This window comes from Hoplias malabaricus, chromosome X2 (assembly GCF_029633855.1).
Source record: "Hoplias malabaricus isolate fHopMal1 chromosome X2, fHopMal1.hap1, whole genome shotgun sequence".
NCBI lineage: Eukaryota > Metazoa > Chordata > Actinopteri > Characiformes > Erythrinidae > Hoplias > Hoplias malabaricus.
The window spans coordinates 17,748,901-17,763,516 of NC_089819.1; the positions used below are offsets into that span (position 1 = coordinate 17,748,901).

At 39.2% G+C, this 14,616-nt stretch overlaps 1 protein-coding gene across 4 annotated transcripts in view; it reads right to left on the bottom strand.

The window, feature by feature from the left end:
* The window catches only part of LOC136677102 (protein lava lamp-like), an 81,502-nt gene that overhangs the window by 59,669 nt on the left and 7,217 nt on the right, over positions 1 to 14,616 (bottom strand). For all 4 annotated transcript variants that reach the window (XM_066654513.1, XM_066654512.1, XM_066654514.1 and 1 more), the window contains exons 2-6: positions 8,104 to 8,220; positions 7,009 to 7,058; positions 6,800 to 6,899; positions 6,270 to 6,358; positions 4,465 to 4,576 (exon numbers count right to left, since the gene is read on the bottom strand). In XM_066654513.1, coding sequence (XP_066510610.1) covers positions 4,465 to 4,576; positions 6,270 to 6,358; positions 6,800 to 6,899; positions 7,009 to 7,058; positions 8,104 to 8,220 — 468 coding nt within the window. The remainder of the gene's footprint in view (positions 1 to 4,464; positions 4,577 to 6,269; positions 6,359 to 6,799; positions 6,900 to 7,008; positions 7,059 to 8,103; positions 8,221 to 14,616) is intronic.

Consider the following 14,616-nt stretch of genomic DNA (forward strand, 5'->3'; position numbering starts at 1 on the left):
CAACTTTGAGGCTAATGCTGCTAGCAAATAAAGCATATTGCCACAGCTTTAGCAAGTGCATTCCCAAATCATTCAAAACTTGCTTTACCCTATTTAAATAGATTGTTATTTGTTGTTTCTGATGCTGCACATTCTTCGTTGGCAGGATATAAGCTTGCATTAGTTGTTAGAATGATTGTAGTATGCTTTACTAGGTGCACTATTTGGATCTGAGCAATTAGAAGTATAATACTGCAAGATTGTTTCATTATTGCTATACAGAACACAAATTTAGCTTTTTTAATTTTTATTTTCTGTTACATTTATATAGCGCCTTTCTAGATACCCAAGGATTCTTTACAATCAACACTGCACAGAACTCCATTCCATTCAACACTCAATCCACACAAGCGGCAGCCAAACGCACACAGTGTACTCTCGACCAGGAACGACTGTCCACCTGGAAGACAGCATCGGGCACTAGGGTTTCACCCAGAATAGAGCACCAATCCATATCTAGACTCACACATACAGACATTCATTGACATACACAGTCATTCACTCACACACCAGGACATTTATTAGAGAAGCCAATTCACCTAACCTCCACGTTTTTGGACTGTGGGAGGAAACTGGAGACCACAGAGGAAACCCACGCAGACACGGGGAGAACATGGAAACTCCACCCACATGGGGCTTGAACCCAAGATCTCAGCGCTGAGAGGGGAACGTGCTAACCACAAAGCCACTGTGCCGCACTATCTGTAATCTGTAAGTATGATTCATAAACTCATAAGCAGCAGTTTGTTCATCAAACTCTTATAAACTGACAGGAATGGCTTTAAAATCATGACAAGACCACAAATTCAATTATAGGAAATTACAAAATTAGAGATCATTTTGAGAACGGAAGGGAAAGCATATTTTTCCCAAATGATTTCCCTCTCTCCACCATAATCTCCATTTGAGACGGCTGTGAGAGAGAGGAGAGGTAAACAGGAATGCTTTTATCGTAAGTGACAAAATTGCCCATCCACTCCTCGCCACGCGTAGTGAGTGAAAAGAAGCCTCATGATCGCATCTGAATTGCAAACCATGGAGATGTGTCACATTATGGGTTCTATTTTTTTCGGAATGCTTGAGACAGTGGAGAGAAGCACCCAGCAGTACTTGATCTAGCACTTGTCTCCCGTGATTTGCCTTGTAACAATGTTTACTGTGCATTGTTCAACACACAGCAGATGGAACCTGTAATTACTTCAATTACACGGCAGATCGTGAAAGCGCCTCTTAACAGCAATTCAACCTGTTCGGCTTCAATCAGGAAACAAATGACTCGGAAACCAAGCTGGGTAACTGGGGAGAGAAGAAGGCTCTTAAGGCCTTCATGATACATAGGCAACATTACAGATATTGTTTTTTTTTGTTTTTTTTTTAAGGAAGCATTGATGGTGGGACTATCACAAAAAAGCTTGAATCACCTATGTTCTAATTGTACTAATGAGAAATGAACATTACATATTACGACAATGACATTGGCATAAATCCTCCCACCTCCATTGATTATACTGCATTCTAACCTAATAAGAATAGTTAATTTACTTCTATGTAGAAATATTTAAGTTATTTAGGCCAGTGATAATAATAACAGCCTACAAGGCTCAATCATAATGTCACTTCCTTTGTGTGCTTCCTTTGCAATTCAGCAACATTAGTCTCCTATTTTTGGCGCAAAACTAAACAAGCAATCCGTAGACATCATATTTGTCTTGGCCAACGACATCTGAGATAAATGAGATACTTTTTCACATTCTTTTAAAGCCTTCAAATTGATTTCTGCGAAAAGAAACACACAATCATTCTCAGAGGTGCAGTGACACTGACGTGGTGGTGGTGTGTTAGTGTGGGTTGCGCTGGTAAGAGTGGATCAGACACAGCAGTGGTTTTTGAGATTTTAAACACTGTGTCCACTCACTGTCCAACACCTACCAGGTTGGTCCACCTTATAGATGTAAAGACAGAGATAGTAACTCATCTGTTTTGGCACAGTTTGTGTTGGTCATCCTTCATCAGTGAGTACAGGACACTGTTGGCTGGATACTTTTTGTTGGTGGTTGATACTCTGAGGGCTTTAAAAACGTCAGCAACCCTACCATGTCTGATCCACTCGCACCAGCACAACACACAATATCACACCACCAAAATCACTGTCACTGCAGCACTGACAATGATTCACCACCCAAATCATACCTGCTCTGTGATGGTACTGTGGGGGTCTTGGCCATTGAAGAGCAGGGGAAAATGGGGGTAAGAAAGTATGCAGAGGAACAGGTGGACTACAGACTGTATTTGCAGAACTCCAAAGTGCTCGTGTATGGTCATTGGAGCTGATAAAATGGACAATGAATGTAGATACAAGGTAGGTGTTCCAAATCCAGTGATCAATCAGTGTATATACACTCCTCCTAGACATAAATAAGATTCAGTTACACATTCTGCACTACTGAACAAAGGCAGATAGGCTTTCTGTAGTTGTCTCTGTACAGGAGCGACAGGCGCCCCCCCACCCCCTGTTCAGGAGCGATAGACGACCAGATTGTTCAAAAGCATTTGTTCTAGGCCTTTAATTTGCGACCAGACTGCTTGTTTCTGACTCCCCGGCTGAGCTGAAAATGGAAGGTAGAAATGAAAAGAAGCGGGAGAGGAATGAGAGGAGCTCCATCTCCACTCATGAGGCATTTACGACACGTGTGCAGCCTGGTACATCTACGGTAAAAAACCTAAGCCATTCAGCAGACAGCGTTCTTTCATTCTGGCAGGTATACAAAATCCCCCCAGAGCGCACAGATGACAGAGCATGTAATAACACCTTGCCTATTATTTAACAGGACTTTCTATCATTGTGGCATGTTATTATCTCCGGGTGGGAGACACAGAGAGAGAAATGGGCAATGTGTTGGTCTATATTCAGCAAAGGCAATGGAGTGTAATAGTGAAATACAGTGGTGAGAAAAGATAGCAAGAAGATGAACAGATCCTAGGTCAGTCAAGAGGACAAATCTACCTCTCAGAGTTACACACTATTAGAGCTTGTAAGAGATCCATCTACACGGGTAATGGGGGTGATAAGGTTATGTTCTCTAACCCGAGTTCTGTAGATGATAGATGCTTGCATCAGTGACGAGAATATAAAACCGGCTGGGAAACTTCTCTTATCATCCTGCAGTGTGAAGTTGGCTATAGGAGGAGTTAAATAAAAGATTAAGAGAACAAACTGGTGTGTTTCAACGTAATCTCTATCCACCACACTGTGCCACATGGTCAATTATCACAGAGAATAAATTACTTCTAAAATGAGAAGATAATCCCCACTGGCTTTAATTGTGGTTTTTCAGTAAATATTTGCACTTGGAAAAAAGAGATTTATAAACACAGTATATGGCCATTCACCCTCTTCCATGCTCTTCCAACATTTTTTTCTGAAATCAAGAGTATCAATAGGCAGTTTGTCCTCCTTTGCTGCAGTAACAGCCCCCACTCTTTTGGGAAATATTTGTCTAGATGGAACATTTTTGTGAGTACTTGACAGCATTCAGCCCCAAGGGTATTAGGTGAAGCCAGGTACGGATGTTAGAGAGCCCATATGGTGGAAAAATTAGTTTTCCAGACTTTGCTTGAAATCAGCTGGATTTTCAAAATACACTCAAACTTAAATACACTTAATATCAAAAATGTGATCATAAAACTGTTTCAGCCTACAGCACATACATTATGGGCCATATACATTTTTAAGGAACACAGATTTATGAAATGTCAGGTCACGTTAGTCTTATTTGACAGTATTTAGGCACCATAACCTCTTGTCAGGTATTAGATTGCATGCAAGTTTTTGACCCTTTGATATTTCAGATTCACAGTACTGTGCAAAAGTTTTAGGCACCAGGAAATTATATTTAAAAAGCTATTTATATGAGGAATATATGAGTTTATTTGGTCAAAACAAACAAACAAAAACCTCTAAAATAATCACATAACCAAATTACATTATTACAGTAAGCAGTGATATTGTGTGAATATGCTGGTTTAACCCTTTGGCAGTCCAGCATTATTTGTGGTTATCATCCAATACTTAGTTTTAGTGGTTTATAAATACTTTGCTATGTTAAATCAAGTAAAATCCTGATCAAGAAGAACATTTAGAAACTTTGTTCTTCACTATCGCTCACAATTCAAAATTTTTTTTTCTGTATTAATGTTTTTGTATTTATTTGAATTTATATGTTTTATAAAAACACTGCATATTGAGAAGATAAATTATATTAAATATTAATAATGACAATAATCTTAGGTGCTAAAGACTTTGCACACTACTGTATCTGTAATCTTTACATGCTGTCTCAGTACATTCAGGACATCACAGCAGTTCACACCAAAAAGAAGAGGGAGAACAGAGAAGGCATTAACTCTGACTACACTAGGATTTACCTTATTTTTCCTGTGGAGCTTCTGCTTCACATCCTCACATCTTTCCAAAAGCTGGGTCAGTTCTGATCGGGCAATTACCACATCTGCAGCTGCACCAGAGCTCAGCAACGTTCTGACGACAAACAAATTTTCATTTGTAAATAATCTGAAAGCATTATTTATGTCAAAGTGGAGTACACATCTTATTGCATCTTAGTATAATTCAGTATAAGTGAAGTCAATGTTACAAACTTCATCTGGTCCAATGGCCTTTTAAATAAATGTATTTTTATAAGCTCTGAAATTAATGCATCATTTGCACCAGAGTTAATCTGGAAAGCCTTCACCTGCCCTAGAGGTCACTCTGTAGCAGACGAGGAATTTGTCTTAGTGGAAATGATAAAGCAGGCATAACAATCCAGTGTCAGGAGAGAACAATGTTGAACATGTTAAAAGATAATCAGCATTGTCATCCTCTCAATTTTTCTAAGAGGCAATACCATTTCTCCAGCGCCACGCCCGTTTCTGCTGAACGTCGAGACGTCAGCAGGGAGCAACAATGTGAATGCGCTTTTGCGGGGTGTAACAAAATGAAATTATGTGGGAGCAAAGTGCCATAATCCTGGTCATTATTGGATCAGAGGCCCCAATAACAGGCACTTAGAGGCGGCAAGCTGAGCGGATTAACTGCAGCGTATCACTTCAGCCCACATCACACACATCCAGCAGGAGTACGGTGGCCCTAACTCTACCCAGAGGGGGCAGGAAAAGTTCCCTTTTTTTCACCTGATCTCAGAGCAGTTTCGTGTGGGATTTTTGCTGAAGTGGTAAAATAGATATTGGTAGTCTGATCTGATCTGAGCTCAGTCGAGGAGAAGCAAAGCCTGTTCAGTCTTTGAAGAGCCTGTATAGTCTCATGCCTCCGGCGGCTGTCAGTACAGCTCCTGCTAAAGAGCTGACACAGAGCAGGTGCAGGGCTGCCACGAGCGAGAGGAAGCCAAGGTGACGCTAAAGACACTAGGAGAACAATACAGAGGATATCTGAGCTGAACGCTGGGGAACTAGTAACAATTTTAAAGGGCCCATAGGAAAACAAAAATAACACCTCACACCCAAGTCCAATTATGTAAACTGAGCTAAAAAAATTACTGTTTTTATTTCATCATGATTATGATGTCACAAATTTTTTACACATTTACCTTGTTTCTCCAGCACAAACCAACCAGCTTTGTTCACATAATGATACATTTCTGACCAGAGTTGTGCCAGGGTTGGAAACTAAATTATGTGCATTTTTACATTTGAAAAAGATGCTTTTTATTTTTGCCCAAACTGACACCAAACAAAACACTAGAAAACAAATGTCCACCTGCTGGATACATCCTATTGTCTGAATCTCATCTAAGTGATGTCATTCATAAATATCAATCAATTTAATCGCAGACTTTTGTCTTTGTGGTTTATTAAAAACAGGGATAATAGTTTTTAATTTCATTGATTTCAGAGCCAAAATAAACAAAATGTGTTTAATTCTTTGAAATAAAGATATGTATTTCTATGAATATAAAACCAGGCAAAATATGTAAAATATGGCTTAAAATAAAATTTAGGACAAAAATTTAACATTACACTTTCATCCAACTAAAGTCTATTTTCCTTTTATTTTGGGCCAAAATGTTCCTTCACACTTTACCCTTGTTTACTTCAAAGACATATCTGAACTTGCATTTTGGCTTCTGTGGTAACGTGCCTGGAGGAGATAAATGGAGAGTATCATTTGCATTCAAACCACCATCCTGCACTACCAGTGCAATTCAGTAGCATACCTTAATCTCTGTGTTAGAGGATCAAGAGCTTTCTCCACATCCTGACTGCGGCAAAGCTGCGAGCTCAAGCCCTCAGAAAGTAAAATCACCTGCAAAACAGACACCATGCATTCTGAATACTTAACCACGGTTAGAGCATGAAAAACAACATAAAGTACTCCATATGTTGTGGCACTGTTTTGCTGTATGGTTTTACAGCATGCTCCACATTTGGCCAGTTTAGCAGGTTCTGTCAGTTATACTGCAATAAAATCAGAACTCATATAAAAGCTCATATGAAGCAAAACGTTTAATGAGGAACACATCAAGGACAAGGAACACTTTAAATCTATTCTTGTTTCCATAAAGAATTCAGTTGAATTATGCACAAATAAGTGTGTAAATAGTGTTATAACATTCAGATTTCAGAAAGTATCAATTATACTTTGATGGCTTGTGCTATTGATTGTAAGCTTGTGTGAACTAATAATACGAATTGGCCAGAAAACAAGGTGAATAACTGGTCAAAATGAAAAGAGGGTGCAGTGAACCTGTCTCTCCAGCTGCAACACTTGAGCCTTGAGGAGATTAATTCTCCTTTCCTCAAACTTCTCCTCCTTTGCCTCCTCCAGCAGCTGCATATACTGGCTTCTGAATAACAAGAGAAAAAGGAGGTGATATAAAAGAAATTAGTTAAAAATCAGTTTTAAAACAAAATGAAAGGTTTTGCAGATCAAGAAGGTGAAGTTCTGGCAGTTACCTTAGATCTTCATACTGCATCTTCAACTTAGCATTTTCCTTTTCTAGTTTCTGAAGCAAAGATTAAGTTCATAGACAAATGAAAAAAAATCGAAAGAATAAGGAGAAACAGTGAAGTGTAAAATATCACTAGAATGTCCATTTCACACATGCAGGGTAACTGAGAACTTTTATGGACATTACCTGGAGGAGCTGTATGTGTGAATGCGAATGTCCTTAACATAAGTACCGCACATTACCTGGATGTCATCTAATCAGAACTGTAGTACAAAATCCGGGTAATGTCAGAGTAAGCCCATGTTTGAACAGAGCCGGTAATATTCCGGAGAATTCACCTACACATGCACATGCTACACAGGTGCCTCCGAACCATGAACATGCATCTGACACACCCACACCTCATGTGTCTGACACAGAAAACATCCAGCTGTACACTTCATGTCCAGAGAATCACATCCGACACAATGAAAAAAAAAATTTTGTTTCTCTTTTCTGCTATACAAAAATAGAACAACTCAATGAACATAGGACTCATTCAAATATTCAACAGAAAATTGAAGAGCTTTATTCTTTTAAATACTTTTGCTTTTGTATTTTACGATGGTTTTACATTAAAACCTCTATGAGAGAAAAAACTGAAGAGAAATGAAGAACTGAAAAGTGCTCATTGTAAAGAATTAAAGTTATTCCAAGCATTTCTGATGCATTACTTTAAATGAATAAAGGGGTTGTATTTGTATGTAGCAAATATGGTCTTGTTCAAATCGCCACAATTATAAATAGATCAGAGTCAGTAAGTTTTTCTATAATGAAACATTCCACATCAAAGCCACTGTGAATCTCTCACTGACTCAATTATGCAGCGATTTATGAACTCACTGGAAGTCTCATTTAATGATTTATTTCATTACATTTTTGTTCCGGCAAATCTTTTCATGTTTTTAAGTAGTATTGTGTTGATATCCAGAATTGTGACAGAACTTGTGGTACTGAGTGTATCATGTATCACCATATCAATGTATCACGCCACTTGAAAGGTCAGTTCAGTAACTGTGCTTTTGAGTTATTTTTCATGCTCCAGTTGACTCTCAGTTACCTCCACAGTGACTCTGCTCCTGTGCTCCCCAGCGTCTGTGTGCAGAGAACATCTCTCCAGATCACTGCTGATGGATGACTTTCTGTCCAACAACATTTTGTCCCTGTTCAGCATCATCTGGGGGAAGTGAAGAGAGTAAGCCTCAAAATGAACATGACAGAGGAATCCAGAAAGCACTGATTGAGCGGATTTATTCTTAAATGGGGTCTCTTCAAATTTTCAACAATAAAAGTGACAATATTTACATTGTGACAATAAGGCTGCACAGAATTGTGTATCATTCTTATGATATAATTTATTTAGTATCAACCCAAATTTAGTTTGGAATGAATGGGTTGTCTGTAAGCGCTTATCCAGTTCAGGGTTGTGGTGGATCCGGAGCCTACCCGGAATCACCGGGCGCAAGGCAGGAACACACCCTGGAGTGGGGACATTCACACCTACTGACATTTTGAGTCACCAATCCAACATGTGTTTTTGGACCGTGGGAGGAAACCAGAGCACCTGTACATACCCCAGTATATGTCCCAAAGTTTTTCTGCACTGCCATCCTTTTCATTGGTAATTCATACAAAGCTGCAACTACATATTGAACACAACAAAATAAAGAGACAAGTTCTTCTAAAGTGACATCAATCGGGTTCTTCAAATTGATGGAGAATGATCCAGAAATGGTTCTTCTATTGTTAAATGCTTAACATCATAACAATAGACGAACCCTTTGTTGGTGTCATACTAAACCTTCTCTAGAAGGTGATATACAGAACCATCTTAGAAGAAGAATCTTAGAACCATAATATTTAAGAGGATACATATTAAATGTAGTAATTTCAGGTCACGTTTGCTTGTTGAGATATCATATCAGCATCAGACACTAATACTGTGGTAGGAAAACTTACATAACATTGAAGTCATTCCACTTACTGACATACATGATCTTAGGCCATGTATTAAAACAAACAAATATTTAAATAAACAAAGCAAAACTTTTAATTTATGAAAATATTGCACTATGCTTAATCTAGGTCAAGCTGTTTCATATTAATAAACACAGGGCATGTGTCTGATAAGCGAGGCTGAGCTTATCACACCCCTGGCTGCTGGCCATACCCCTGGCTGCTAGCTGTTTGAACTGAGCACAAAATGAAAGGTCGAAAACTTCACACTTAAGTTTCACACTCGATATTGATTCTGAAAACACAACATCAAAGCAAGGACCACCTAAAACTATCCTCTACTGCAACTGCCCCCTACCTGTCAATAAGGCCAAAGAGGGTCAGAGCTCCAGCTGCACCAGGAGTGACCAGGTCAATGTTTATTTTAACAAAGTCAAAGAAATTGAAAGAGGTATTCTGACACAGACAGAGAGAAAAAGACAAGAGTTATAGCAATAAGATAGAAAAGTTACAGAATTAAACAAATAAATACAGACGAAGAAATACAGAAAAAAGAAAATAAAAGGTTAAAAGACAGACAAAGAAAACGGGAGAGACAAAGAAGTGGATACTGATTTTACAAATAAATGTAAATAAAATGACAGACAGGAAGGTCAATACAGAAAGAGATACAGACAGAATGCAAAGGACAAAGAAACATGGGGGATGGGAGAGAGAATGCGCTGGACAACGATATTAATGTTAATTTATGAGCCGAACATCCTGTAATGACTTCAGCCCTTTCGACTTCCCATCCTTTAACACCCCACCAAAGGCAGACACACATGCACAGACATATATATATACACATATATATATATATATACATATATATATATACACACATATACACACACACACACACACATACACACACACAGGAGAGATGAAGAAAAAAAAGGTGGGTAAAGAAGAGAGACAGTTGGAGTGTTACCAATACTTCTCACACTCACATCTGGCCAAGGCACGCTCTGAGGTGTGGAAATATTCTGGACAGGCTTTAAGGAATAGTTTGGCAAAATTCTTATATCCCTAAATCCCAAATGTCATCTATCAGACAAGACATGATTTGCATTGGAGCTTTGAGGCTAATTTACCTAAAGGGTAATGTACTCTATACCATCCATCCATCCATCCATTATCTGTAACCGCTTATCCAATTTAGGGTCGCGTGGGGTCCAGAGCCTACCTGGAATCATCGGGCGCAAGGCGGGAATACACCCTGGAGGGGACGCCAGTCCTTCACAGGGCAACACAGACACACACACATTCACTCACACCTACGGACACTTTCGAGTCGCCAATCCACCTGCAACGTGTGTTTTTGGACTGTGGGAGGAAACCGGAGCACCCAGAGGAAACCCACGCGGACACGGGGAGAACACACCAACTCCTCACAGACAGTCAACTGGAGCTGGAATCGAACCCACAACCTCCAGGCCCCTGGAGCTGTGTGACTGCGACACTACCTGCTGCGCCACCATGCCGCCCTGTACTCTATACCATTTATGATAAAGCTTCCAGTCTAAATAATAACACACCTGCCACACTAAGTTCTTAACTGAGTTAAATGAATTACAACTCACACAGAATTTACACAGAAGTCTCATTTTAGCAGCTTTTGCAATTTATATATAGGTCCAGGTTCTTCGTACTTCGTAACAACAAGAGTGGGATGGAGCCTTTGGTTTATAGTGTTTTCGTCTCTTTAAAAAAAGTTAAAATACACTAGCGCTACTTAAAAAAAAAAACTATTTTGTGCTAAAACATAAATAATAAAAGAAGATGACACAGCATTTCTACTGGGTTCACCAAATGCCTGAAATATAAAAAAACAAATAAATACAATAAACAGCATGTGTAATAAATAAAGCAAAATGTCAATATTAACATAAACAAATTAAAAGAAATATCCCAATATAGTAGGACATTTCATTATAAAAACCTCAAACTTTCTTTACAATTTATTTTCTTTTTATCTTTAATGTGTAATTATATTTGTATGTTGTGTTCTAAACTCTTCCATATGGTGAATGACTTATACGTGAATGACTGTACCGTTTGTTTATGAAGGACAAACCAAGCTGATTGACCAGTGTATTATTGGATTTTTTCCATTCCACCTTAAATGCCACCTCTGAACAACAAGTATTTATTTTGTGTATATTTATAGATTAGCAGCAGTGCTTCACAGGGCAACACAGACACACACACATTCACTCACACACTCACACCTACGGACACTTTCGAGTCGCCAATCCACCTGCAACGTGTGTTTTTGGACTGTGGGAGGAAACCGGAGCACCCAGAGGAAACCCACGCGGACACGGGGAGAACACACCAACTCCTCACAGACAGTCACCTGGAGCTGGAATCGAACCCACAACCTCCAGGCCCCTGGAGCTGTGTGACTGCGACACTACCTGCTGCGCCACCATGCCGCCCTGTACTCTATACCATTTATGATAAAGCTTCCAGTCTAAATAATAACACACCTGCCACACTAAGTTCTTAACTGAGTTAAATGAATTACAACTCACACAGAATTTACACAGAAGTCTCATTTTAGCAGCTTTTGCAATTTATATATAGGTCCAGGTTCTTCGTACTTTCTGGGGTACTGAAAGTGGCCTCCCTAAGTAGCAGCTATGTTGGAGCTTGTGTTTTGTCTGCAGCGTGTCATACATCGGTAAAAAACAGTTCTTTTATTTTGGATTACTTCTCATTTGAATGTGTTGACAGGAAGTGAATGCTCACTCGGCCATGCAGTTTGCACACTGCTAATTGCTGTAGCATAAACTCCCATTCTTTGCAACATTAACCTCATAACTCCAATGCAAATATAATGACAGAACAGTTAGACACTGATTGAATTCTTTTAGGCTAAAAAAAATTGTAAAACATTACCAGGATATTTCTTCAATCTATGCAGGAGCTGGGAGTGTTTCTACTGAGTAGTGAGTTTACACAAGGCCTTGAGCAGGAACCGCCCTGGACGAGTTAGGGGTCAACGACTGGTTTCCTGCCACTGTGCTCACCACACCTGACCGCCAGGGGAGAGAAGCAGAGAGGCAGAGAGGCAGAAAACTATAGCACGTCGTCCAATTTGCATACGACGGAGACAATTGGGAGGAGGGAGACTGAAGGGAGCACTGAAGCTAAAAGCTGATGCAAGAGCAGGCACTCGTTGTCTGGGTTTGTTCTTGAATTCCCAGCGACTATTGTCAGAATTCACAGCATACATCCTTTTTTCAGAGGGAGGACAGCAGTTTGAATGCATGTCTGTCAGTGTAACAAGATAACACTGGCGTGCCACAGAATGGTGTTAAAAAAAGATGTGGAACTTTAGCAGTAGAATATTGTACTGCTAAAAACAGAAGACTTTAAGGAAACTTCAAGGCTTTAAGTTGGAAATTGTGTTTGTCCTGCGTCCGACACAATGCCTGGACAGGCACCTATTAGTTCTCCTGTCAAAGTAAAACGGTGGATAGTGGCTTTCCACTTTCCAGTGCTAATAAATAATATCATGAGCTCAAGTACATGTCTAAGAAAATACTTTGAATTTCATTATTTTCACAGCATCGCCATGTGACATTGTAGCTAAGAGCAGAAAGTCTGGCCTCTAAATGAACTTCATGCCTTTTGTGCACAATGCCAAACTGGTGTTTAACAACAAAGGAAATGTATGCTATAGAATAACATGCAAATACAGATAAGTGCAGTTACATTATCTAATACTGCTTAGCACTACTCAGTCACCAGTGAATGAGAATATAACACCCCTTCTCTTTTTCAAGACACTGCCAAGGTATCCTTTATCACCTCAGTGAAAAAGGAAGTCTGCTGCACGTCTCATGTAAAGGACTGGGACATTTGTTCTGTAAAGTGTCCCCGTCACTGCACTCAGGCATTGGGACCCACACAAACCACAGGGAGAGAGCCCTCTATTGGCCCAACCAACACCACTTTCAGCCTGGAGGTCTAACATCCAAGTATCTTACAGTCTCCCCAACCACCAGCATTGTGCAGCATCCACCTGGACGAAGCGATGCAGCCTATTCATGCCAGTACACTCACCACACGATCTCATAGACATGAGACATTGGAAAGTATGAAACTAACCCCAGACAGGGCACTAGTCCATTGCAGGGCATCACACTGATCCTGTCACATATGCCTTTATATTTTCAATGATTATATGTTGCTTAGAACAGACTACATTCTTTTTTTTTATTTTTGTCTTTAACAACAAGAGTGGGATGGAGCCTTTGGTTTATAGTGTTTTCGTCTCTTTAAAAAAAGTTAAAATACACTAGCGCTACTTAAAAAAAAAAAAACTATTTTGTGCTAAACATAAATAATAAAAGAAGATGACACAGCATTTCTACTGGGTTCACCAAATGCCTGAAATATAAAAAAACAAATAAATACAATAAACAGCATGTGTAATAAATAAAGCAAAATGTCAATATTAACATAAACAAATTAAAAGAAATATCCCAATATAGTAGGACATTTCATTATAAAAACCTCAAACTTTCTTTACAATTTATTTTCTTTTTATCTTTAATGTGTAATTATATTTGTATGTTGTGTTCTAAACTCTTCCATATGGTGAATGACTTATACGTGAATGACTGTACCGTTTGTTTATGAAGGACAAACCAAGCTGATTGACCAGTGTATTATTGGATTTTTTCCATTCCACCTTAAATGCCACCTCTGAACAACAAGTATTTATTTGGTGTATATTTATAGATTAGCAGCAGTGCTGCACTAAAGCTATTGAGATGTTTTTCTGCTTTTAAAAGTCTTTTTTCTGTCAACAGTCTCTAACGACTGCAGGAGATTGACTTTAGTTATAAAGTGTAGTTATAAATGACAATATAATGACTAACCCTTCGCCATCATAACTCCACAGTGCTGACAGCAGACATAAACAACTTAATAATGTAATTCAGCTTATAACCCTCGCCACGTTTATGACTTTATTATTGATAGTAGCGAGATCACTAGCTGGCTAACAACTATGGTAGCTCACTGGTTAAAATATTTCCACATATTCCTCCACTAATGCAACAGTTCTTCACTCTTTATCCACCACAAGTCAGTGTGCAGGTAGGTTGTAGGTTCAAGGGTGACTGTCTGTGAGGAGTGTGTTCTCCCTGTGTCCGTGTGGGTTTCCTCCGGGTGTTCCGGTTTTCTCCCACAAACACACATTGATTGGTGGCTCAAAAATCTCTGTAGAAGAGTGAATGTGTGTCGCCCTGTGAGGTGTGTTCCCAACTTGTAACCGATGATTCCGGGTAGGCTCCGGACCCACCGCAACCCTGAATTGGATAAGCGGTTACAGACAATGAATGAATGAAAGTCAGTGTGCAGCTGAGGTCCACCAGAATTGAATTAAACACTGTACATTTTTATTAGTTAGCTTGCTATCACTAATAATGAAGAAATCACAACCTCCTGTATATGACTGAATATTTATCTACCTTCAGTGCCCTAAAAAACAAGTACCAACTTGTTTTTAGAATTTTGGAGTCAATGTCATTCAGTTCTTATGACACACATAAATACG